General features: G+C 39.9%; 3 protein-coding genes across 3 annotated transcripts in view; 1 reads left to right on the top strand and 2 right to left on the bottom strand.

Annotated features, from left to right (window-relative positions):
- Window positions 1-2,581: 2,581 nt before the first annotated feature.
- Window positions 2,582-5,617, bottom strand: LOC129759240 (uncharacterized). The gene has a single exon (XM_055756642.1). The coding sequence runs from the start codon at window positions 5,615-5,617 to the stop codon at window positions 2,582-2,584; it is 3,036 nt and encodes a 1,011-aa protein (XP_055612617.1).
- Window positions 5,618-8,406: 2,789 nt separating this feature from the next.
- Window positions 8,407-9,989, top strand: LOC129759234 (tetratricopeptide repeat protein 12-like). Its single transcript, XM_055756639.1, has 2 exons — window positions 8,407-9,149; window positions 9,217-9,989. The coding sequence occupies exons 1-2, from the start codon at window positions 9,016-9,018 to the stop codon at window positions 9,887-9,889; spliced, it is 807 nt and encodes a 268-aa protein (XP_055612614.1). The 5' UTR covers window positions 8,407-9,015; the 3' UTR covers window positions 9,890-9,989.
- A 221-nt stretch (window positions 9,990-10,210) lies between these two features.
- Window positions 10,211-26,183, bottom strand: part of LOC129759235 (protein Lilipod-like) — a 62,302-nt gene continuing 46,329 nt past the window's right edge. Inside the window, exons 2-5 of the mRNA XM_055756640.1 lie at window positions 19,160-19,284; window positions 11,090-11,229; window positions 10,587-10,817; window positions 10,211-10,524 (exon numbers count right to left, since the gene is read on the bottom strand). Coding sequence (XP_055612615.1) covers window positions 10,442-10,524; window positions 10,587-10,817; window positions 11,090-11,229; window positions 19,160-19,284 — 579 coding nt within the window. The 3' untranslated portion in view covers window positions 10,211-10,441. The remainder of the gene's footprint in view (window positions 10,525-10,586; window positions 10,818-11,089; window positions 11,230-19,159; window positions 19,285-26,183) is intronic.

The raw sequence follows: 26,183 nt of genomic DNA, 5'->3' as shown, positions 1-26,183 counted from the left end.
GAGATCAGGCCTCGATTCGCGAGAAGGAGAGGTTTATGTGGGTGTACGGATAGAAAAACGCGTGGACTGTACTTTTAGAAACACAACTTTATTCTGCTAGTTTCAACCACGAAGTGTGGAACGGAAGTTATTGTTTTAATGTATTGGTGTGAAAAATACAAAATTGTTTTGAAAAAAGTTTTAATTTTAGAATTTTCTTGCTTCAGCACTGTCAGTCGATGTACACGGTAAATTGGGGCTGAACATCCACCCCCGCCATTGAATTTCCTGGAAATTCAATCCTTCGAGGAACCGGGAACGTCTTCGTCCAAAGGAAGTAGAGCCAGCTTCGCCGTCGATCGCTTGTAGGTGTTGGTTGATGTTTTCACCGTGACTACCCTGGTGATGTTGTCCTTGCCGGGATGTATGTCGGTCACTCGAGCTAGCTTCCATTGTAAGGGCGGCAAATTCTCCTCCTTCATCAACACCAGATCACCGACCCGTATTTCGGTGTGACCAATGTTCCACTTCTGCCGCTGCTGTAGTTCGGAAAGATAGTCCGCAGACCAACGTTTCCAAAAATCTGCACGCATCTTCTGGATATGTTGCCACCTCGATAACAGACCTGGTTTGATGTGATCATAACATGGCTCGGGAATTGCTCTTATCGGACGATCAATCAAAAAGTGACCGGGAGTCAAAGCTTGAGTGTCACTTGGATCCGACGACTGTGGAACGAGTGGACGTGAGTTGAGTACGCCCTCGATTTTGGCAAGTAGAGTTGACCATTCCTCTTCGGTGAGCTTGGTGTCTCCCGCGGTGCGTTGGATGAGTTTTTTCGCAGATTTAATTCCAGCCTCCCATAGACCACCCACGTGTGGTGATCGTGGTGGAATAAAGTGCCAAAGAATTTCTTGAGGGATGGTAAAATCGTGGATCGCCTTTTCCATTTGCTGCTGCTTGAACAGTACGTACAGCTCGTGAAGCTCCGAATTGGCACCCACAAAGTTGGTGGCGTTGTCTGTAAAGATGTCAGTTGGGACCCCACGTCGGCTAGTGAATCGATGTAGTGCGGCTATGAATGCTTCAGTGCTTAAGTTGGACACAAACTCCAGATGGATTCCCTTTGTCACCATACAAACAAATAGTGAGATGTAACCTTTCGTGTATACTGGCTTGCGTGGGTGGCCCTTGCGCACGTAAATGGTACCAGCGAAATCGATTCCTGTTCTTTCGAAAGCATAAGTAGGAGTGATTCTGTGTGGCGGCAAATCACCCATGTACAGTTTGGATTCGGTTGGATTCACTTTAAAGCATCTGATGCATTTTCGAAGACGGAAGCGTACACTGTTGCGACCATTCAGCAGCCAAAACTTTTGCCTCAGCAACGAGAGAGTAGCATTCGGACCGACGTGTAGATTTTCAGCGTGAGTAGCATCGATGATTAATTGCGTAACATGATGCTTATCAGGAAGTATAGCCGGGCACCGTCGTTCGTAGGACACGTTGGCATATTTTATTCGACCATTCACTCGTAGTATGCCGTCACCATCTATCCACGGATTGAGATTTCGGAGTTTTCCCAAGTAGCGTTTGGTAGGTGTTGAACTTTGGCACTTCAGTATTTGGGTTCTTTCAGAAGACAGGCATTCTTGTTGTAGCACTCGAATAATTGCCATTGTAGATTGTCGAATCTCGAAAATTGTAGGGAATCTCGAATCGTCACCAGGACTTCGACGCTTTCTTGTTTTGTTGACAAAACGAACAATGTAAGCTCCAACACGTTGCAACTTTCTGAAGGAACTAAACTTAGTAAGCACTGAATTCACTTGGGGGACAGTCGCCAAGTTGACTGTCAATTTCAAATCGGGTAGGGATTCAATTTCTAATAACCTTTCTTCTTCGTAGGGATTGTTCTTCAGAAAGTCGGGGCCGTACCACCACAGTCGGTTTTCTTTAAGGGCTTCAGGTTGCAAGCCTCGTGAGACAAGGTCAGCTGGATTCAAGTGTGTACGGATGTATTTATACTCACAGTCAGAGACGAGCTTCGATATTTCTGCTACCCGATTGGCCACGTAGGGTTTCAGTAAGTGCAGCGGCTTTCTCAACCACCACAACACAATTTGGGAATCGCTCCACAATACCTTCTGTTCGATATTCACCTTGAGTGCCGATGCAATTTGGTCAACCAGTCTGGCACTGAGTAAGAAACCACACAACTCGAGCCGGGGGATCGTCGCCTTTGGTGCCACTCTGGATTTGCTGACAAGTAGATGAACCTCGACAGTGTTGTCAGCCATGATGCTTCTCAAGTAAATGCAGGTCCCAAACGCATTCTGTGATGCATCAGAGAAAGCGTGTAACTCAACCGCAACACGTTGGGGGGAGAGAACAAGTCGGTTGATTTTAACATCGGCGAGATTTCGTAAACCGGATCGGAATTTGTTCCAGCTTTGGATTAGATCAGCCGGTAATTCGTCGTCCCAATTCAGCTTTCGTCTCCAAACCTCTCGTAGTAAAAGCTTGGCCAGAATAACAACAGGCGCCAACAGACCGAGGGGGTCGAAAATCTTAGCGATTTCCGATAGGATGTAGCGCTTTGTTACAAAGCCTTTGTAACAGCTCGTTGACAATCAGCAGCCGAAATGTGGAATGTAAAATGGTCGAGTAGAGGATTCCACAGTAGGCCAAGCGTTTTGATGAGATCGTTCACGTCACTCTTGTCAAACGAAATTTGTTTCTCTCGTTGATCTTCGGGAATAGTACTCAAAAATTCGGAACTGTTTGAGCACCATTTGTGTAGATTGAAACCGCCTCGTCGCAAGAGCTGGACCAATTCTGTGCGTGCTTGTATTATGTGCTCCACCGAGTCGCCACCGGAAAGCACATCGTCGACGTAGAAGTCCTGATCCAAAATGGGACCACCGACTGGAAATTCTCGACCCTCGTCTTGTACCAGTTGCTTCAGCGTTCGTGTGGCCAAATACGGAGCGGATGCTGTCCCATATGTGACCGTTGTCAGTTCCATGGTCTGTAGAGCTTCAGTAGGATGATTCCGCCAAAGCACACGTTGATATTTTGTATGCTCCGGATGAATATTAATCATTCTATACATTTTAGAAATGTCGCCAGTAAACACATAACGATGTGTTCGGAAACGAAGTATGATGAAGAGCAATGGATCCTGGATCGTTGGCCCTATCATAAGAGTGTCGTTCAATGATAGACCAGAAGTAGATTTGGCCGATGCGTCGAACACCGTTCGTAGTTTGGTAGTAGAGGAAGAGGGCTTGAGTATGGCGTGGTGAGGCAAATAAAACCCATCGTCTGACGGATCAACAATTTTGCAGTGGCCTAGCTCGATGTACTCCGCCATGAACGCACAGTAAGCCTTTTTGAGTTCTGGATTCCGCTGAAGTTTCTTTTCGAGATAGTCAAACCGTTGTAGAGCATGATGTTTGGAGTCACCAAGTTGACTCACATTGTCACGAAAGGGAAGTTTGACCGTGTACCTCCCGCTGGAATCTCTGGTGTGTGTTTGATTGTAGATGGCCTCGCACGCCGTCTCCTCGGACGACACTAGGCGCGCTGGTAGGATCTCTTCTTGTTCCCAGAACCGTTGGACTAATCCGTCTAGTTCTGCTTCTTGAACCGCTGCGTTGCAATGGACCAGTTTGTAGTTCCAAGTGGCGGTGTCGACTAGACCACCAACCACCCAGCCGAATACTGTTTGCTGTAGATAAGGAAGATGTTCTGCTAGCTTGATCTTACCAGATTTCAGGAGCCCAAAGAAGTGGCTGATGCCGATGAGCATGTCCACCTTTTGCGGACAATTGTAGTGTGGATCCGCCAGCTGTAGATCAGTAGGAACCGGCCAAGTAGAAACGTCGATGTAGGTGGCCGGGACGATTCCAGTGATTCGTTTCATCACCAGACACTCGAACTTGCTTGTGTAATCTTCCTGTAGAGCTTTCACTGTGACATGGACCATAGATGTCACATTCGTTTCAGCGCCATCCACTCCAATCACCTTCACGTTCACGGGATTGCGTTTAGCACGTATCAAAGTAGCCACCTTCTCCGTTAGTATGTTGACTTGGGAGCCGCAATCAAGTAGAACACGACATGGATGTAAATTGCTGGCTCCATCCAAGACATTCACCACTGCTGTACACAGAAGGGACTTTTGTTGGTAGAGAACACACGATGCACTAATCACTGGATTGTGTTTGTTGATTGGATGTTGACTCGTAGAAGGATGGACTGGTTGCATAGTAGGTGTAAATGTTGGTTGCGACACATTTTCGTTGATTGCAGTAGTAGGATTTGCATGTAGGGTAGTATGATGCCGCCGCTTACAAACATTACACGATTTGGTAGAGGAACAACGTGCCAAGACGTGTCCCTTTCTCAGGCAGTTAAAACAAAGTCGCACTTGCTTGGCTTTTTCGGATCGCGCGTTCGGATCCAACTTCAAAAACTCGGGGCACAAATGGTTGGCATGCGATCCGTCACAAAAATTGCACTGGTACTCAACGGATGCGGCTAGCGACGACGCTTTTAACGGAGGCATTCTGGGCGGATGAGTGGTTGGTGTCTTCTTTTTGAGTGTACTCGGTTCAACTCGTTCCAAAACTTGGCTGCGCGCAGTGAGAAACTGCAGGGTTTGGTTGTAGGTTGGAATCTCACCGTGCGGGATGTTGCCTTCCCAGTACTTTCGGGTATCCAAGTCAAGTCTGGATGCGATGATGTTCACCACGATGATATGCGAAGCACCACTTAGTTCGAACTCATGGAATCGGAGCGCCTCCACATGACGCTTGCATTCGTCTAATAAATCCCGGAGCTGCTTCCCATTTTCACACGTCATCGGTTTGAGGTTAAGTATTCCGTTCACGTGAATATCGATGATTTTCCGCCTGTCCTCAAATCGGTCGATGAGAAACTGCCAAGCAGCGCCAAAATTACTGTCGTTAATCGTTTGTTGATCGATTGTTCCTGCCGCTTCGCCAACCAAACACTTATCCAGATGGTATAATTTCGTAGCGTCGGATTCTCCCGGAAAGCGTCGGATGATGTCGGTGAAAATCGCCTTGAACTTGAACCAATTTTCTGGCTTTCCGTCAAACGTTGGTAGCGGTGTGTTGAGGAAAGGAGATGGTTGCATACGAGTAATAGGTGCTGGTAGACTGACAGGATCACTAGATGTTGTAGGAACTATCACTTGTTTCTGCTCTTCCTGCTTCGCGTGGAGATCCAACAAACGACACACTTGACACCTAACCTCATTGTACAGGTCTTCGAATTCAATGTATTTGGCTTCCTGATCCTCCATGTTGTCCGGTGCGAGAGCGTAAATGCGGTTCTGGAAACCGTTGAACTCCTCGTAGGTCGCTTCGATAGTCTTCAAATATGTTTGTAATAAATGCACTTCCGGGAGTGCATCTTCTCCTGCGTAACGAAGACTATTCTTGATCCGGGTAAGCTTTCCTTTAACCGCACCACGCTGGTGTGAAAGAGCAACGAATTGATCCGCCATTTGTTTTTTCTTGGACTTCTCTGCTTGGCTCTTAATTTGTTCTCCAACGGTGGCAGAGGATTCTCCGGAGCGATTCTTATTCGGAGGCGTAGAAAACATTCGCGCGGTTGTCCCAAAACAAGAAACGACCGTAACTACTTCGAAGATCCGGCGATGTAGGACCAAAAATGTACGGATAGAAAAACGCGTGGACTGTACTTTTAGAAACACAACTTTATTCTGCTAGTTTCAACCACGAAGTGTGGAACGGAAGTTATTGTTTTAATGTATTGGTATGAAAAATACAAAATTGTTTTGAAAAAAGTTTTAATTTTAGAATTTTCTTGCTTCAGCACTGTCAGTCGATGTACACGGTAAATTGGGGCTGAACAGTGGGAATCTCGAGTCATTGGGAGGAAATGTCGGTTCTCAAGTCGTTAGAGGAGAGTTCGGACTTCTCGTCTATGAGCATTGCCTTGGAGCACTAGCGCGAATAGACCTCCCACTAATGAAGCATAGTGTGTTAAACAGTTCGAGGCGGAAACTAGGTGGAGTTTAGGGAGTGAGGTATACACGGAGTTTATCATGAGTTTTCCTATCCCAACCAAAAGGTTGTCAGCCAAATGAAGGAGGAAGACCTGCCCACGGCTAGAGTAGAATGCTTTTTCGGCAGTGAAGCATATAAAGATAAGACTGTAGCTTCTGCGTGAACGTTGTGAACGTTGTGTACGATACCACCACCGCCGCGGAGTTTCCGAAAAGAAAGCCCTCCCTACGACGGAAACTGCGGGGATAAGACTTTACCTTCTCCGCAGTCGAACTCGTAGGGAGAAGAGTATTCACGCCGCGGAATACTCTCGGATAGAGTGACTTCACGTCGTCGACGGGTGAGTCACTGAAGTCGGTGTAGGTCTTCGCCGGGAATCATCCGAGTAGTTTCGTTAAGCCCCGAACGTGATTGTGACACTGTGCGTGCTCTCGACCGGCACACGGACGGACAAAGAGGAGAGAGCCAAACCAAGCAGAGCCAAGACCTAAAGTCGTTAGGAGAGGTCATTGGTCTCTAGCAGTGGTCTCGAACAGAAGCGGAGCGCACGACAGTCGTGGTAATCGAGAGGGCCTCGAGTCGTAAGAGGAAAGGTTCTTAGTCTTGAATCGTATCTAGGGGTAGGGTGTATATGATAGAGTAGTACGAATTAAAGAGTATTGCCGTGGAGCGCTTTGCGCGAGTATGATCTTCAGCACGGGTATAGCCTGAAGGGGTACATAGTGTGTACATAGTATCATGAGTAAGCTTGCCAGATTGCCCGGTTTTATCCGGGTTTGCCCGGATATTTTATGCAAAATTTCGAGAAAGTCCGGTCTGGCCCGGTTGCCCGGATATCGTGAAAAAAAGTCCGGATATTGCTCGGATTTTTTCACAATCTTCACAAAGAAACAAAAAAAATCAAAGTTTTTGAGTACCGTCAAACGGGGCATCATGCAACAGCGGGGTTCGATGCAACATTTATATAACACTACATTGAATCAATTTTTAATTTAATGTATTGTAATAAAGTTATCTCTTAATGATAACAAAATGATGATGACATAATTTCTCGCATCTTAAGCTAGTTGTCTTAAGTTTTTTATTTTTATGTAAAATTTGAAAAATCGAGCAATAAATGTACAAATTTTAACATTTTTTGATGCCGAAAAAAACTTTACCCAGTATGACGGATCGGCTTGATAAAATTACCTACAAACTTTTTACAGGTTTCCTCATGTTACACCAACATTATTGGTGTAAAAATATTTTTCGAACAATCACCCAATTTTTTAAAATGAATATTTTTAAAATTCAGTTAGGTGTCTGGGGTTAAATGCAACAAAATGCAAATCAAAGAAATACCTTGTAAATCCCGTTTCCATGTGCTGAAATATGAATGGTTTGCATCACGCGTTTGTAAACATTTAAATTTCATTCATCCAAACATTTATTTTTATGATTTCAGCTTTTAGAATTTTTCGTAGTATTATTTAACCCCTAAATGTATGCAGCATCCTTATTTTCAGAAAAAAATGTGAAAATTTGTTTTTACAGACTCAAAAACTACTGCAATTGGTGTTGTCATGCGTAATGGTCTTTAAGACATCGCCAATATATTAAAAACTATGAATTTTCGTACGTGTTTATAAGATTTTTCATTAAAAACAAAGTTTGTTGCAAGTTACCCCATTTTCTAAGGAGTGTGAAAATCGCATGTTTTTAGAAAATTAAAAATAACTGAAGAAACCAATAATTTTTTTAACTACACCAATTTGATGCCCCAGCATCCTTAAAACTTTTGATGTATAAAGGATACGATTAACTGTGAACATAAGTTTTTTAGAAGCCATTGTAGTTGAAAATTGTTGCATGTTTCCCCAGTTGACGGTAAGTTTCAGCAAAATCGATTGACGGTAAAGTCATTTTCAACGGTTGTTTCAAATAATTTCGCTGATTTACTTTTATAAACCTTTAAATATTTAAGTGTTCCAAAAAGTTTTTGGAAGTCTGCAATTTCATTAGTAAAATATTAATTTAATTTTTTTTCTGCATTTTTCTTTGCTTTTTAATATAATAACACCTAAATTTTGCCCGGTTATTGCCCGGTTTTTGGATTTGAAAAAGTGAAATTCATGCCCGGATTTTGCCAGTTTTTTTTTGAAAAAAATGCCCGGAATTGCTAGGCCCGGATGGGAGTGGAAAAAATTCTGGCAACCTTAATCATGAGTCACCAATTGCACCCATGGACCAAGAGTAGCAAACTGGGGGGACGCGGTACAATCCTTAAGCCGGAATTTACCACCACCACTAAAAAAACGGTGTTGGTTGAACAAACCTACCCGGATGTTATTGTTTCAATTCAAATTTCAAATTAAAAAAAAAATAGCTCAAAAGGTAGATTGTTTATTTCCCATAAAATAATGACTGAATATTCCGGCACCAATTTGGCTGCAACTAATCACAATCTCGCAATAATTACTGAATGCAGATTGTTTATCCGATTTTGCAACCCTTCGTCTCATCACCTTCTAAAGCTGGGAATAAATTAGGGACCCAAAAAAACGCCAAAAACAAACAACAACAGCGTGCCTAAAAAGGTGAATGAATATTCTAGACATCGTAGTAGGTTTCCATGTCCTTGGAAACGACACGACAACGATTGTTTGAAACTTTGCGGTTTCCGAACCGGGAGTTTGTTTACCTGTCGTCTCCATGGAGTGAATGAAGGGTGGCGAACCAGACGACCACGAGACCAACGACGCCGACGACGCCGACTGGATTTGCCACAGGATACTCGTGCCAGGAAAGTTTCCACCTGATTGAATCAGGACACGCAAGCCTTAAGGAGGAACTGTTTGTAACTGCGTGGGTTCACCTTTAAAGGAGGTATCCTTGCGGCGCATCGCTTCTGAGCAAGGGACACAATTCTGTTGGGACCAGAACAAATCAGAAGTTTAAGCGGATAACATCGAATAAAAGCTGCCTCGAAATGAGCGGTGACAAGTTGGATGATGAAAATTTTGAAGCCTCCATGGGCAAGGTGGACGAAGTAATGAGAATTCTCAGCATGATGACCAGCGGCGAAAAGGATAAGGAACAAATGGGGATGGCATTCGCGGAAAAGTGAGTTACAACTGTTAAAAAGTTTTAATTTTTTTTTCTACCTAACATGTTAAATTTTTTTCCCCAGGCTACTAGGAGAAGATAAGAAGCAGCTGGAGAGTATCGATGTGGACAACTTCATTGTCCGGGTCAACCAGGAACGAACTGTGGTTAACAAGCGGGACGACGATTCGCTAGACAAACCGACAACGGACAAATTTGCTTTCATGGCCGAAATGGAACGGGACGCGGCTCGACGAGCGGCGGAGCGAAAGGAACGAGAGCAGACGGCACAGGGTTTGCGAAGTGCGGGAAACCGAGCCTTCCGCAAAGGCGAATACGAAAAGGCAATCAGTCTCTATACCAAAGGTATCGATCAAATAAGGGACAGTCCGATTTTATACAACAACAGGGCTCTGTCATATATCAAGGTGCAGATGTACAAACGAGCGATAATCGACTGCGATTTTGTCATCAGCAAGTTAGACGAGAAGAATCTTCGAGCGTGGATTTACAGGGCACAGGGTTACTTTTTGTTGGGAGAAACTCGTGCCTATGAGAAAAGTATTTCCGAAGCCCGGAAACACAACCCCAAGGAGTGGGATTATATCGACAGGATTGTGGCGAAGATTGAGGGTAAGGAAAGGGCCGCTTCCGAGACCACCATGGATACAGAGGAGGCTGCAGGAGCTGGCAGCGAAGGGCTGGAGCGACCGCTGCCAATGGATGATGTTCAATCGAATTCATCTAGTGATATGTGAATTTCAATCCAGTTTTTAGCTAGTTATACACGCTGCTTTTGGCACTTAGTTATTGCGAAAGAAATACATTTGTGAACACGGAGATATCGTGGTTTTCTTTTAAATTAAGATGATTCAAACAACCAACAGTGGATTAAAACAAATCCGTAAAAAAATACCGTGTGAACTTTCATTGCGTCGTATGAAACAAAATGTAAACACACAGTTTTAATACGAAAAAAAAAATACGAAAACTGACTTAAACTAGTGGCAACTTCTTCTTCTTGAGTATAAGTAAAAAAAATCGATTGTACCAAACAACCGGAACTCAATCTGTTCGGCTGGATGATACTCATCGATAAAACTTCCCCACCCACAAGTATAGAGTAACTTTTACTTTGCGGTTTGCATAGGCTCATAAGCAAAAGTGCCAAGCACCTACAATGTTACCATCTACAACTAGTATAGTAAGACACGAACGAAAAATTTGGCATAAACACGATGGCATACGACAGACTGTTGTCAATTTACCGGCAAATTTGATAGGGTGTTTCACTGCTAAAGATAATTATTCTAAAAAAACTTACCTAAAAGTAAAAGTACTCCTAAAAATGATACACACGAGTAAAGAAATGGCAGATGATATTTTCCAAGATCTGTAAAAAGAAAAAAAATTAAAGATAAAAATCAAATATTTGAAATTCATCACAGAACTTACTGAACAGCGCCTGGAAGCTGTTGCGGTCCGGATCCCGCAGGGCCGAAATGACGTAGGTCATGCCGAAAACGATGAACGCCAGCAGCGAAAACACCGTGAAAGTTTCGTAGACCCGAGCCATGACTCCTTTTTTGTGCCCGCTGAAACCGGACGACTCGGTGAAGAGATAGGAGAATGGCAGCAGCACAAAGAGCGCCAAATTAGAGAACAGGAACACGTGATTCCAGAGACCTAGGAAGGTGGGCGGAAGGAAACAAATCGAAACGGTCATCCTATGTATCATTGTTCGTTTCTTTGTGAAATGTTCAACAAAGTTTTTTTTTTCGAAATTGGACAAAAAAAGCAAAACGCAACAAAGGCAAAACCATCTGCGCTTCATTGGTGCATGTTAACGGTCCATGATTTTTTTTGCTTAATTTGTTGACGGTGTTTTGAGCATGCTTCTAAGCTAGAGGAAACTACAATAACAATCGATAATGACGCCGGCAGATGGGATGCCCTACCTTGAATCAGTGAACTGTTGAGCCATTTTACGTAGTAGCTGTTCGGGTACAGGATCAGTACCTCGTTGCTGGCGATTGATATTGGCAGGAGAAGTGCCGCTCCCACGGCCACGGCCAACGAGAACGTACAGAGCCATAAGCTGGAATATGAAGAGAAACAAAATTTAATGGGTGGGTCAGAATTTTTATTTTGTCGGCTACATATAAGGGAGATAAGGGCATAATGGCCCCTTTAAGGAGGTAGCTTATTTATCCATAAAAACCAATTTCAATACGAGAGTTACATCATCGTTTCGTGTTTAGACACGAAAGTCTATTTCCTAACTGGCTGAAAGTTGGAAAAGTAGGTACAAACGTTTAAAAATGCATTTTTAAAGTTTTTGCCGAAAGCTGAAAATCATTCACTGTCATGAATGGTAAGTGAAAGAAAACCGCTTCGACCAGAAAGCGAACTCAAGTCTTCTGATTCCTCTCCGATACTTTACCAATAGGCTAAATAGCCAGATGTAAACTTATCAAGCTGTAGCTCTATAAGTCAGTTGACTGCGATGAAGTCAACTGACTTATAGAGAATTCTCTAGCAGAAAATGCTCATCGTGCAACGATCAATGGTTCTCTGTTCGCACCGAGTCAAAAAGTAAAAGTAAAAAAGCCTTCTAAAATTGATTATAGTGAAAAATCAAAAGTGATATTATGGTAAAATTTGAGGAACAATGTGTGATCAATCGTTGCATGAAAGAATTCGAGATATTCGCTTCTTTAGTCAGCCTCCGGATTGATCTTCACGGAGAAAAAAGACCACAGTTGTTCTAATTATTTCAGTTGGTTATACCAATCATCAAAGAGTAGTTGATTTTTTCGCATCCAACTATAAATATAATAGACTCAACTACAAACTGGCGATTGACTTTACGCAATGAATTATGAATATAGTGGATTCAACTTCAATGGTTAATTGATTCATCTGTAAATATGATAGATTCAACTACAATTGTATAATTGATTTTAGGCATTCAACTTTAAATATGTTTGATTCAGCTACAAACTGCTGATTGGCCTTACACAATCAACTATGAATATAATAGAAGCTACTGTAATGGTATAATCGATTCAACTGTAAATATGATAAATTCGACTACAATTGTATGATTGATCTTAGTTATTCAACTATAGGTAAATATAATAGATTCAACTGTACATTTCTGATTGACCTCTAACATTTAACTATGAATATGATAGATTCAACTACAAATGTATGATTCATTCTAGGTATTGAACTATAAATATAGTAAATTAAACTATATTTTTATGATTGATTGTTTGGTACTTTGTAACCATCTGTTACTAAATGTCAATGTGACTCCGTCACAAAATTCAGACATTCCTGTACAATTTAGAAAACCCTACAACAGCACCTCTATCAGCACAACTGACATCCCTGTCCAGGAGTTCACCACTCATTCACGGAACTCTCAGAGATTCTCCAGAGGCGCCGTGTATTTCGGAGAGCAGAGCGGGGAAGTGTGGCCACCCAGAAAAGCAACACACTCTTAAATTAATTTGTATAGAAAGTTGTTAGTGTGTTGGTTGGACAAAATATTCCACTTAGCGCATTGTTAGCGATCCGCTTCCTGTCCTTTCTGTTCGTGACCGCCTGAGGGAAAAGTAGTGCGCGAGTAGTGTTTGTCGAGTAAATTTTGTAATTTGTTAAAAAGTTTAAATAATTTATTAAGTCTACTTTTCACAGGGAACATAAAGTGCGACAAATTAAACACGGTGAAAAAAGTTTTAAATTGTGTAAAAAAAACTAGTAAAAATGGTAATAGTTTAAAAAACAAACAGTAAAATAACAAACATGTGCTTGGTACAGTCATCATATTAAAATAATGTATATGTTCTTTATATCGCACTAAAAGCTATCGTTCGAAACAAATATCTATGTTAAAAATACACGGAAACAAACAAACATTGTAAAACACAGAAAAAGGTAAAATTATATGTTATGTATTATGTTAAAATGTTAAAAATATCAAAGCCACGTGTGGGTACACAAACATGTTAAAATCAAATGACTGGATGTTACAATGCTACAATGTGCTAATACCCTCGGAAAGGTCCAAGAGGGCCTTTTTCTTTTCGGTGTTTTGCTGGTTCGTTGGAATCACAACTCCTCTATCCCCAGGCAATCAACAGTTCCGGACAGAAAGGTCAAAAGCGTGCCTAGACTCCATCCGAACAAGGCGAGTCGGCCGAATTATAGGTTAGGACCTATAATTCGGCTGGTCAACATCCACATAAACATCGTGCTGTCTCACCCGCTAAACAATGAGCTGAGCACGAGAGGAATTGCTTCGGAACGAAGAATTCATCGTCGTGTCACCATTGTCATTGGACGTGGCGGTGTGTTTCCGCCAAGCAACAAGCTGAGCACGAACGGAATTGCCCCGAAATCAGCTAATCAATATTCGAGTCACCACTGTCACTAGCCGTGGCGGTGTGGTAAAACCGAACTGTTCCCGAAAATCGGATTCCGTCATTGGTCGTGGCGGGAAACAAAAACGACCGAAGCACCGTAGCACCGTCTAAAACATACCGCAAGTACCCACATTGTAGAACATTATGTTAGGGCTAACTAAAATAAAGCCACATATATTTATATTTACACCAAAATTAGCCGTGTTGAGTGAGTTGTAGACCTCCGTAAATTATTTTCTCTATCGGGTTTTTCTGCGATTCTCGGCCCGAAAAAGATCACAAGTCTTTGCCCTGGGGTGGTCATTGCAGTATCTGGTTGCGTAGTTCCTTTAAAGTCAACGTCGTCTAACTCTGGTTGGTAGCATGAGAGGTACCCACCCGTTCCGCCACCTCTGATATGCACGGTCGCTGAATTTGGAAGTTTCTGTCATGAGAAATTCGTCTCATAGGGAAAGTGTTTAGTGGTGAATTTCGCATACGATCCTGAGTCCCATAATCTCTCCACCCACCTCCCACTGAGTGTAGCTGTCAGGCAAGTTACAACTTGAATACTATAGTGTTCATCAGCAAAAAAAAAAAAATCGTAAGTGTGAAACCAATACGTGTTCCCTGCAGCGATCGTAGTGCTGTTTCTAGGGCTCAGCCGGCAGATTCTGGCGTCGGTGGCAAAGCGCAAGCGTTCTTCGGCGATGGGGAAACATTTTCCTCTTCCAGTTCCTGGCAGCGGTCGTGTAGCAGGCCGACAGTTCCTGGAATTAGGAAAGGTACACCTACTCTAGCCCGCGAAATCGACGTAGGACTCGACGTTCCTTTACGTAATCCTGGCAGGATCCCACAGGAAACTAGCATTATGGTAAGTCAGCGTATGATAGGTTGATGCATGATATTGAGTGAATTTTCCCCCCACAAGGTCAACCTTCGCCGGGTGCAGAAGCACGGACTTCGATTTAAGGACGTTTTTATTTATTTATTTTTTTATTACTAGGTCTTTGGATGAATTACCATACAGACAAATTTCTTAAAAACTAGGTTATTCTACTTATGTCTAGTTTAAATTCACGTTTACACACATTAAAATCAAACAGATGGTACACTACATTGAAACGTTCACAGCATTTGTCGATTGGGTGGTTTCGACCATACGCAGTACGATGGTAAGGTATCCAGAGAAACTGGCGTTGTTGGAGCGTCCTCGTGGATACGTATAAATTGACACACTGGAGTGTGTAAGAGATGAGTCAGGGTGTCAAAAAAAAAGTTTGCTGAAGTTCGGTACGACGTTTTTCAAGCGTGGCCAGATTAACAAGGCTGCATCTTTGTTTGTAAGACGGAAGACGAAGCGGTTCAGTCCAGGGAAGGCGCCGTAAAGCATGCCTTATAAAACTACGTTGAACACGTTCAAGGCGGTAACTCTGTGTGCTCTGAAAAGGAGTCCATATCTGTGCAGCGTATTCCATAATGCTTCGTACTGATGAGCAGTAAACAGCTTTCAAAGTATAGATGTCGTCAAAATCCGACGCAAAAATCCTAATGCAGAAAAACCTTTTGCGGAAGTAATTGCAATATGTTCAGCAAATGTGAGCCTGTTATCAATCTTCACTTCGAGATCTAAAATGGACTTCACGTTTTCAAGATAACTTTCAGATAGGCGGTAGTCAAAATTGACGATATTTCGTGAGCGAGTAAAATTTACTACCTTGCATTTTTTTTGCATTAGCCTGCATCCCGTTCAAGCGGCACCAGCTTTCAAGTCTAGCGATATCAGCTTGCAGTGCCATACAATCTATATTACTATGGATCCTCCTAAAAAGCTTCAAATCGTCAGCATACAGGAGCTTGTCGGAGTGGAGTTTTTCACATAGATAATTTACTAATGTAATGAAAAGTAGCGGTCCGAGGTGGCTTCCTTGGGTACTCCTGACGGGGTCTCGAATATACTAGATCGTGATCCATTAATTTTCGTGAAAGCGCAGCGATTAGTGAGATACGACTTGATCCACTCGAGTGACCAAGATGGAAAACCAAGTAGGTCCAACTTTCTGATAAGTAAATCGTGCGGGACTCGATCGAAAGCTTTTGCAAAATCGATATAAATCGAGTCCACTTGACAACCTTTTTTCCAGGCTATTACTGATTGAGCTTACGTAGCACATTAAGTTGCTAACAGTCGACCTCTTCTTCACAAAGCCATGCTGTGATTCGGATATGAACGGTTTAACGGCGGCGTACAGTCTTTCTTGCATCAAAGCTTCGTATACTTTGGAAATAGAATTCAGAATTGAGATGGGACGGTAATTTTCGACTTTATGCGCATTTCCCGATTTGTATATTGGAAAAACAGCAGCGATTTTTCACACGCTAGGGAACGATCGTTCATTAAGTGACCGATTTAGAACACTGCAAATCGGACCAGCTAGGGTTGCAGCACAAAATTTTAAAATCGATGGCGGTATGCAGTCAGGACCTGAACCTTTAGTTGGATCAACAGCGAACAACTTTTCGTAAACATCTTGTTCAGAGAAGCACGGTAAGGGCAAATTAATGTCATAGGAAGGCAAAGAGTCTAGGTAGCTGTTGTCTTGGCATACATCAGCAGAGCAATACACACTTCGGAAAAAGTCTGCAAACATATTAGCCGACTCGGTTGGACTATTAGCAGTAACACCATTAAAGTTCACATCTGCAGGGATGGTGGCGTTACGCTTCTTGTTGTTGAAAAGCTTCCAAAATGATGAGGGATCATTTTTGAGGTTTTACTGGAGACGCAAGATGTGTTGGCGGTAAAGCATGTTGTTCAGATTTTTGAATTCACGTTCCAGGAGTCTAAGGTGACATCTACAATTTTCAGTACGATACCGATTAAAAAGTTTTCGGGCCTTTCGTAGCTGATTACTTCTAAGGTCGGATTCCACCAGGCATGCTTCGTTGATTTGATTCTCTGCTGGCGCTTCAGGGGTACATTTTGTTTGAAAATGGAGTAAATTTTAAAATATAAAAATTCAACGGCGGACTTCACATTGCTTGCTTCTTCCAGAAATTTCCAGTTTGTGGAGTCGAGCGTAGCCGCAACCAGATCAAAGTTACACCTCTTGAAATCAAAATCAAGTTCTCCGATGGGCTCTTCTAAGGGGCTCAGTTCTTGATCAATTTCGAAGCATAAGATAAGCGGTTTATGATGACGATCTACAGGAATTATTGGAACGGGTGATTCAAAAATTGACACGTTGGCGGGATCGGTTACAAACGCAAGGTCTAAAAAACGCTGATTGTTGTTCGTTATGCTGCAGATCTGGTATAAACCAGCGGAATATAGTGTTTCAGTTAATAGAATTTCAGCTTCAGATGAAGCGTTCTTTGGCAGATAACTATTAAGATCTTGATCGTAGGTCCATTGCAGATGAGGAAAATTATAATCCCCGACAACGATTACTGAGTCAAGCGCGGTGGTCATTTTTCCTATTTGTTGAACAGCGTCAGAATGGGATTCGTAGTTACGGAGGCAGCTGTTTGGCCGAAGATAGATACAGCACAGATAGAGCGAGCTCGTGCCAATCTTTACTTTTACTACAACTTGTTCCAGATGTTCACAGTTTTGCAGGGCGACAGGAATTGCATTCAGCTCTTTTTTCACAGCGATCAAAACGCCTCCTCCTCGTTGAGCATTGCTCGTCTCAGAGTTGCGGTCACAACGATAAATATTCCGGTTTTCCGGTACCGATTAGTTAAGACGGACAATTTGCTGGGCAACCATGCATCAAGATGCAAAAAGAACAATATCGGAGGAACCAGGACGTGGATATCGGGATTTCCGGTCAGCTTTTCTAGCATCATCGAGGCGACTGGGCTTGTGATATAGCTCAGTTGGCAAGTCTGTTGTCTCCTGAGCCGTTGTCCGTGAGTTCGAGCCCAAGAGTAAACATCGAACACGGTTGTACCGGATAGTTTTTCAATAACGATCCGCCAACTGTAACGTTAATAAAGTCGCGAATGCCATAAAGATGGTAAAACGACTATAATCGGAACAAAAAAAAAAAAAAAATCGAGGCGACTAAAATCAAGTAGATGCAAATTTTTTTTAAGGTTTAATTAATGACACTTTACCATCCTTGTGGCATTCGTGTCTTTAGATGCAAAATGTTGAAATAATAAATTTAAAGAAAATACGTAGCCATCAAATTAATCCGAAAAAAAGTCTTAAGATATGATCACTTCCAATATAAACAGAATTGAAATTTACAACATTTATAGTTGACCTCATTGATCCAATCATAAAAATAAAAATAAATCTAACATATTTATAATAAAATCAATAATTTTACTATAGTTGAATCTATCATATTTATAATTCAATCAATCATATTATTATAGTTGAATCTATCATATTTATGATCAAATCGATCATATAATTATAGTTGAATCTACTATAATTATTGATTGTCTGTATTGTTGAAATTTTGATAATTATAGTTGGTCGAGAATCAATCAGATATATGATTGAATATAAATGGATTATTGTTGGAAATACTATATTTTTTCTCCATGTTAGTGGATTCCATTTTCCCCTTCGTCTTGACAGATTTGACCACTTTTGCAGAGCGTGAAAACCGTGGCCTTCCACAACCCGGCTTCCGTGGACTTGGCCCATAAAGCAGAGAACGTTTTACGCGGAAAATAGGCGCTAGAATGCTGATCACTATCTCCTTTCGCCCTAAATGACCCGACTTTTGAAAAAGTTATGCGCTGCAGGCTAAAATTGATCCTAGGCCTAGTACAAGATCTCATGCCAAATTTGAGCCAGATCAGATTACGGGAAGGGGTCGCTCAACGAATATGAAGTTTGTATGGGATTTTGAGACATTTTGTTCGGGAGAAACATCAAAAACCAGTTTTCATCAATAAATTTGGTTCCATCCTGTCGATTACTTTTAAGAAAGGTTTTTCTTAAAGCCCAAATTATGACAAATATTTCATCCGAAGATTGCATTTCAATAAGACTTAACATACGGAAGTTATTAGATTTCAAAAATGGGCTAACTTTTTTATCTTAACTCTTAGCGAAATGCAATCTTCAGATGAAATATTTGTCATAATTTAGGCTTTATGAAATAACAAAAGAAATCGGTTGAAAAGAACCAAAGTAATTGATGAAAAACTGATTTTTCCTGTTTCTCCCGAACAAAATGTCTCAAAATCCCATACATCTTTGCTTAAATTTGGCATGAGATCTTATACTAGGCCTAGGATCAATTTTAACCTGCAGCGCATAACATTTCACAGGTTTTGAATTTCCCATAGTAATTTGGGACAGTCTAGTGTACATCTTGCCGATATAGCGTATGTTATACTACTGCATTACGTCAATTGACAGATGAAGTTTAGAGCTAATACACACACAAAAAGAAATCCTCAAAAATTGTCAAAAACAACCCAAAAAAGATTGCTTAAAATTTTCGCATTTTTTCATGGGTCATACTGTAGAAATCTTTTATCATGAAAGCATGCACTTGAGATGAGTGTTTTTTGAATTTTTTGTTTAAATAAATTATTTTAAAACGGCAAAAAAACGGAAAGAAAAAAAACAAATCGAGCGCTTACCTGATTCTGTAGACGGTGATTTCGTCGTCGTCGGTGGAGAATAAATCCTCCCGGTCCCGGCGCCGGAAACGTCCGATCAGCGCAAAGCTTCCAAGGTAAAGCAACAGGAACAGTAGCAAGAAAATCTGCAAAAATGGGAATAAAAGGAAACGGATTCAGTAAAAAAAACATCTTATCGATTTTGAATTTCTTTAAAAAAATTCAAAATATTGTTTATCCTATTTCAATTTTTTTTTAAATTTAAAATCGGAACATCCACCCTAACTTTTCCACAGGAACAAAGTTCAACGATTAGATTATTAGTCTAAAATTGCCAAGCCGCAGTCAGTGCCAATCAACCGGCGCAATCGTGGTAAATCTTTTGTGAATGGAATTCGTTTGTGTTTTATCTGGCGGCTTGAGACCGACCTAGTCTAGTCTAATTTTACCGGTGTTTGAAAATGCCAAGTGCCTCTTCCCACAATCGACCCTGGGTAATCATTATTTAACACCATGCTTGATGACTAGCCAATAGATTCGGGGCCATTAGAACATCAAAGATAGGTTATCTCGGAAAATGGCTCAAGAACGTTGTCGTTGAAATTAAAAATAGCTAAAATAAAAAAGAGAAAGAGAGAGTACTTTAACTAGTGACAACTTCAATTGGGATATGCTTTCAGCGTTTGATAATTAATTGACGCGAACATATCAATCAACATAAAAAATGAAAATAAATAAAATCAGCAACGATAAATTATCTTCATTTTTTCAACCCATTTTTAATCCCCTCAACGATCATTGACCCACTAACTAGTCGGAAGGGGCAAAATTAGTTATTTCTTATATCACCGATTAAGAAATGGGTACGACTAACGGCAATGTTTGCGAAAAATTTGCCACGCCAAGAGGATCAATCGGCCTGCGATGGGCGGACGACTGAACGCGGATTTATAATTATAAATATACGATTTCATTTTTTTTTTTTGCTTTGCTCTCTTGAAATGCACAACATCTGAAAACCCGGCAAATGAACGCAATTTCGAAAATTAAACATTCCGCATCGGGTGGCAACGAAATTTGGTCCCAATGAAACGTTTTTGAGAGCGGAAAGATATTGCAATCCTGCCCTTGATAAAATAAGTGTAAAAACTATGGGTCGTTGGAAAAATTATCATTCAAGAAGGCAACTTTACTCATTACTGCTTAGTCAAAATTTGACGACGCATCAACTGTAAAAGTTGGATAAATTTCAACGCACCTTTAGGTGAATCGAGCCGACATTTTCCGATGCAATCAAGTGATCATGAACCTGAAGTCGAATCTCAGCTGATTTACTTTCAAGTGCTTTCGGTTTTTGCTCCTATTAACGAAATTCAGTACCGGCAAAATGTTTGCATCGATGTTTCGCATTTCCGATAGTAAAGTCCGTCGTTTGCTTGCTTTCCTATGATGAGCGAGCGGACATCCAATTAATTTTGAACAACATGTTAGTTTCTTATTTATTTACTGTTCAATTTTGATGGAATGGGATACCAACAAACTCATCATGATGTGCTGTACTATGTTGGCTTGAACTGAACATGCCGGAGTCAAACTATGTGTGTCGGTGGATATTACCGGGTTGTTGAACTTAACCGAGCTGATGCTGTCTGTCGTTGATTCAATCAGCTGTGAATAAATGAACAGCACCATTCAGGGCGTGCCGATTAGATTGGTTGATTACGTGGAAGATCTAATTTTGTGAGAAAATACAACAAGCGTAAAAAAAACAAAGATGAAAAGCTAAAACATAGGTATTAGATTGTATTGGAAATGGAATGGATCGAGGTAACGCTGTTTATGGACGTCACGTTACTGTAGACTTTTTCTAGGTTTAAAACATTACATGTGTATTAGGGTGGTCCAACAAAGGGGGTATGTTGCGGAATCAAATCTTTGGAGACTGAAATCAACCAATAGTCCCTATGCCAAAGTTCAGCTCATTTTACTTATTAGGGGTCGATCAACGACGCTCAAATTTGTACAAAGTTCTTTTTTTGGCTCTAACTTTAAGGCATATTCATCGATCTACACATTTCCTTCGACGATTGTAAGAAGATACGCGTTGTGACAAAATTCAAGGTTGGGCAGTAAAAACTTCTCGTTGCTATAAATTGAAAGGGAAAATGGAACTATTCGATTATGAGTTTGAGTTGACCTTGAGTTTGACATACCTTCTGTCTACCCTTACCAACTTTTTTGTGCACCCAAAATTCAGCCTTTACTCCAATCATGAGTTCTCACTATTTCAACGTTATTGGCATAAGATGTAAGAGCCTGCGGCGATGGTTCGATTTGAGACCGTCAGCATTAAACTCACAATGAATCAATAATGGAATTTACTTATCTTTTAATAAAAAATATAAAAGTTATCATTTATTTTATTAAGCGACGAAGATTTTTTTTATCTCACACATTTTTTATGAGAAGCACCACTTTCTTCTTCGAAGTCTGGATCCAAAATTAGGTAACGTGGATCCCATTCCAGTACCGTATTCCTGCTTCTCGAAGATCTCCAGGAACCAACAAAATCGATTAACTTACTCGCGGAAAAACTGCTTCAATAAAATACTCTGGTGCACGAATTGACTTTAGATTTTGTTGACATTTGTGTGTGCCTGTTTTTGACAGTCTGTATTTTGACATGACATTATCGCGTTCAGTGTATTGTAATATTAATTGAATCAAAATCAACGTCATTCTAACATTCAATGTCGTGTAATATTAAGAAATTTCTAATTCAGTGCTTTAACCCTTCATTTCATGATTTTTTATTTTTCCTAAAAATCATTTCTAACAGTTGGAAATGATGAGTTCAACAAGAAAATTAAAATAAAATGCGATTTTTCACATTTTCTATGCATTAATTGTTGCAAATTTGTTACTTTATGAAACGAAGATATAAGAATTTTGTATGACGAAAAAAAGTTGTAAAATTACACCACATAACGAAAAAGAAGCATCAAATATAATGGAATTTTCAGTGCGAGTTGAATATTACACGTCTGTAAATTTCAACAGACGTGTAAAATTTGAATGACATGTAAAATATTTAGGACGTGTAAGCAATCATATCATCTTCGGCGCAATGCACATTTCAGCACAATTTCGGCACATTATAAGTTCCGATCGGCATTAAAATTTGGCAACCTCTTTTTTGGGTATGGTAACTCGTATCTACTTCGAAGGAAATACGTAAAATTACGTTTATATAGATTCAGAAAAAAAACATTGATGCGAGTGCGAGCATAAAATTTAGAGCCAGAAAAGTGAATACAAATTTACCATACTACATATATACAGGTCTTATGGCAGGATCGATTTCAGTCCCCAAGTTTTTAATTCACGAACATACTCCTAATTTTGAACCATCCTCATGTGTATGTAAGACTTTTGTTTCCATCTATTATCCAAAACTTCCACAAACAGTCCCAAAAAATAGGAGTGAATTGACAAAAAACTGTTTTACGGACAATGCTGTAGAACTTTTATGAGTTAAGTAAGAACATTACATTTATTGACGTGCGCTTTCTGGTAGTGGCATAACAACAATACTTATACATACATTTGGTTTTCCGATAAATCTTTAAAAAATTTAGGAACAATCCGACAAGCTTTTAAAATTAGGCTTGATTAGGTTTCAAGAAACGTAGGCGTTTTTCTTGCAGTATAGAAAGAATCATGTCTAGCGCCTATATTTGAATCGGGGAAAAAATCTGACACAAAAAATTACCGAGGCATAGCTATTTTATCGTGCATTCCGAAACTTTTCGAAGCTATTATAGTGAATGAGAAAATAAACAATCAAATTAAAACACTCATTACGGAAAAGTGACATAGATTTGTTAAAGGGCATTCTACTACTACTAATTTAATTGAATTTGTTACCTATAATATCAATTCTTTTGATCGTGGAAATTTTATCCAGGCTTTATAGAGGGACTTCAGTTAAGCTTTTGACAGAATTGACATCCATATGTTGATTTTTAAACAACAGAAAAATGGATTCTGTCCACATCTGCAGAAATGGATCAAATCCTATTTAACAAACCGTATACAAATTGTTAGATTCAATAGTTCGCTTTCGAAAAGCATCTCTGTTACATCTAGTGTGCCCCAGGGCTCCCATCTCGGTCCCCTTTTATTTATCTTATACGTTAATGACATTACCTGTCTACTGAATCAGTTAAACGTGCTTATACATTAGACTGGCCCATAACAAAAAAAAACCTTATATTCCACGCGGTACCCCCTAGATTGGTGCCTTTAGGTGAAAAAATGACTTTCTGAAAGTTTCAGGTCATTTGACAGAAGCACGAGCTGGCGCAAAGGACTTGATATTTGTATGGAAATTTTCGGCAAAATGTATGAAAAATCGACATACTTTCACTCTTTGTGCTCTAAATAAGGTTTCCAGTATGCTAGAAAGTTCGGAATTTCAGAAATTGTAGTTCAAACAATGACAAACAAGTTTGTAGAAGATTGTGATAAGATACGAGTCGACGGTGATGAGTTATCCGCAATTGAATGGGTGATTTTTTTTCGCATTTCTTTGATATATTGTGAACGGTGTATGGGCTAACAATCGCACTAACTTGATCGCATCATCACACAATGAGAATAACAGATAGAAAGTTTGTGTCCTGGGCAAAGTTGCGAAAAAAGCTCTGACAAATATTATTGTGGGGCATTTAGATTTTGCCGAGGACACAAACTTTCTATCTGTTATTCTCATTGTGTGACGATGCGATCAAGTTAGTACTTATAATCCACATATACACCGTTCACGATATATCGATGAAATGCGAAAAAAATCACACATTCAATTGCGGATAACTCATCACCGTCGACTCGTATCTTATCACAATCTTCTAAAAACTTGTTTTTCATTGTTTGAACGACAATTCCTGAAATTCTGAGCATACTGGAAACATATTTTAGAACACAAAAAGTGGAAGTATGTCGATTTTTCATATATTTTGCCGGAAATCTGCCTACAAATTTCAAGTCCTTTGCACCAGCTTGTGCTTCTGCCAAATGACCTGAAACTTTCAGAAAGTCATTTTTTCACCTAAAGGCACCAAAACCTAGGGGGTGCCGCGTTGAAAAAAAATGTTGTAAAAATCATCCCATACAAATTTGGGCCAGTCTATTATACATACAGTGAGCGAAATAAGAATAGCACCACTATGTGTTTTGCTTTTTAAAATATGAATGATTGAAAATTTCGAAAATTTTCTTCCACAGTTTGTTCTGAATTACTTAATGAATAAATTAAGCATAAGTTTACTTTTTTTGGTCGTAGCAATTGGCGTTGAGGACCAAAAATGTGAAAAAAGGGTGCGAAATAAGAATCCACTTGAGTTTTTCAACAAAAACATGATAATTTAAAAAAATTTACTGTGTAAATGTGAATAATAATGCTTATACGAATTTTTTGAATAGATAACTGCATTTTAAGGAGTTTTTCAGAATTCCAAAGGTTTTTAAAGGTTTTAAAAAAGGGTTTTAAGAGACGCTTCTCTAGTGTTAAGGAATTTGATATTTTAGCTGTAATTCTTTACCAAACTACTAACTTTCTTCATTAAAATGACGTGAAATGATGAAACCAACATTCCCGATTAATTTTGAATCAGAAAAAAAGGTTGGAAATCAAAATCTTTGATTTTGTTCAGTAAACCACACTTTTTCCAGTTTCAAGTCGTAGATGGCAGCACTATCTTGCAGTTAAAACCAAATTTATTCACAATATTGATTTTCCAGGTTCAATTAGGCCAATATTCATCATTTTGAGGTATTTTCTCATCACAATTTTGTTGAAATTCACTCTGCAGAAAGCTTTTCTGGATTTGCAAAAGAATCACCAGCACAAAAATGTACAACCGCCAAAATTCCTGCTCATCTCAACTTCCGATTCAATTGCAAATCATACTAATAATACTGCTAGCCGTCTGGTCCATCAAGCTCCATCGCAAAGTATAACTTTATTTTAATAATCGGTCCAAAGAATTCACTTTTAGTGACCTTGGTGCAATTCTATTTTTTTTTGGATTTAGTGATCTTAGAATTTCCAAAGCGTTTACGCGGTACATGTATTTATTTCTTGACCAAAATCATCCAGCACTCCCTAATTAATCCCGGATGTTCAAAAATGGTCATGACTTCGGTTAAATAGCATGATAGTGCTGCCATCTATGACTTAAAACTAGAGAGATAGTGTTTGACTATTAAAAAACATTAGTATTTTTGAATTCCAACCTGTTTTTTGGATTCAAACTCAGCCTTAAATCTATGTTTCATCATTTTGCATCATATTTATGAATGTTAATGAAGAAATCAAGCAGTTTGATAAAGTTTTATAGCTCAAATATCAAATTCCTTAACGCAAGAGAAGCATCTCTTAAAACCCCCTTTTAATACCTTTGAAAACCTTTGGAATTCTAGAAAACTCCTTAAAATGCAGTTATCTATTCAAAAAATTCGTAGAAGCATTATTATTCACTTTTACGCAGTAAATTTTTTTAAATAATCATGTTTTTGTTGAAAAACTCAAGTGGTTCTATTCTTATTTCGCACCCTTTTTTCACATTTTTGGTCCTCAACGCCAATTGCTACGTCCAAAAAAAGTAAACTTATGCTTGATTTATCCGTTAAGCAATTCAGAACATACTGTGGAGGAAAATTTTCGTAAATTTCAATCATTCATATTTTAACAAGCAAAACACATAGTGGTGCTATTCTTATTTCGCTCACTGTATATATGCAGACGATATGAAGCACAAGGAAACAAAAACCATCACATGAAATTGTTACATTAGGAAATGAGTCTGTGGGGAGAATCAATAAGATAATGGATATAGGTATTGTTGAAACTCACTCGCGACGACCCGACGATGTTTTCTCCGCGGCGATTAATGTATACTGACGAATCGCGTGGCAATTGTAAACAATAACAGAGAGGTGCAAGTGAGAGAGAACATCAATTCGCCATTGTTTGTAAGAATCG

This window comes from Uranotaenia lowii, unplaced genomic scaffold, assembly GCF_029784155.1.
Source record: "Uranotaenia lowii strain MFRU-FL unplaced genomic scaffold, ASM2978415v1 HiC_scaffold_129, whole genome shotgun sequence".
NCBI lineage: Eukaryota > Metazoa > Arthropoda > Insecta > Diptera > Culicidae > Uranotaenia > Uranotaenia lowii.
The sequence above is the reverse complement of the archived record's forward strand: the minus strand, read 5'-3'. Positions and strand labels throughout refer to the sequence as shown.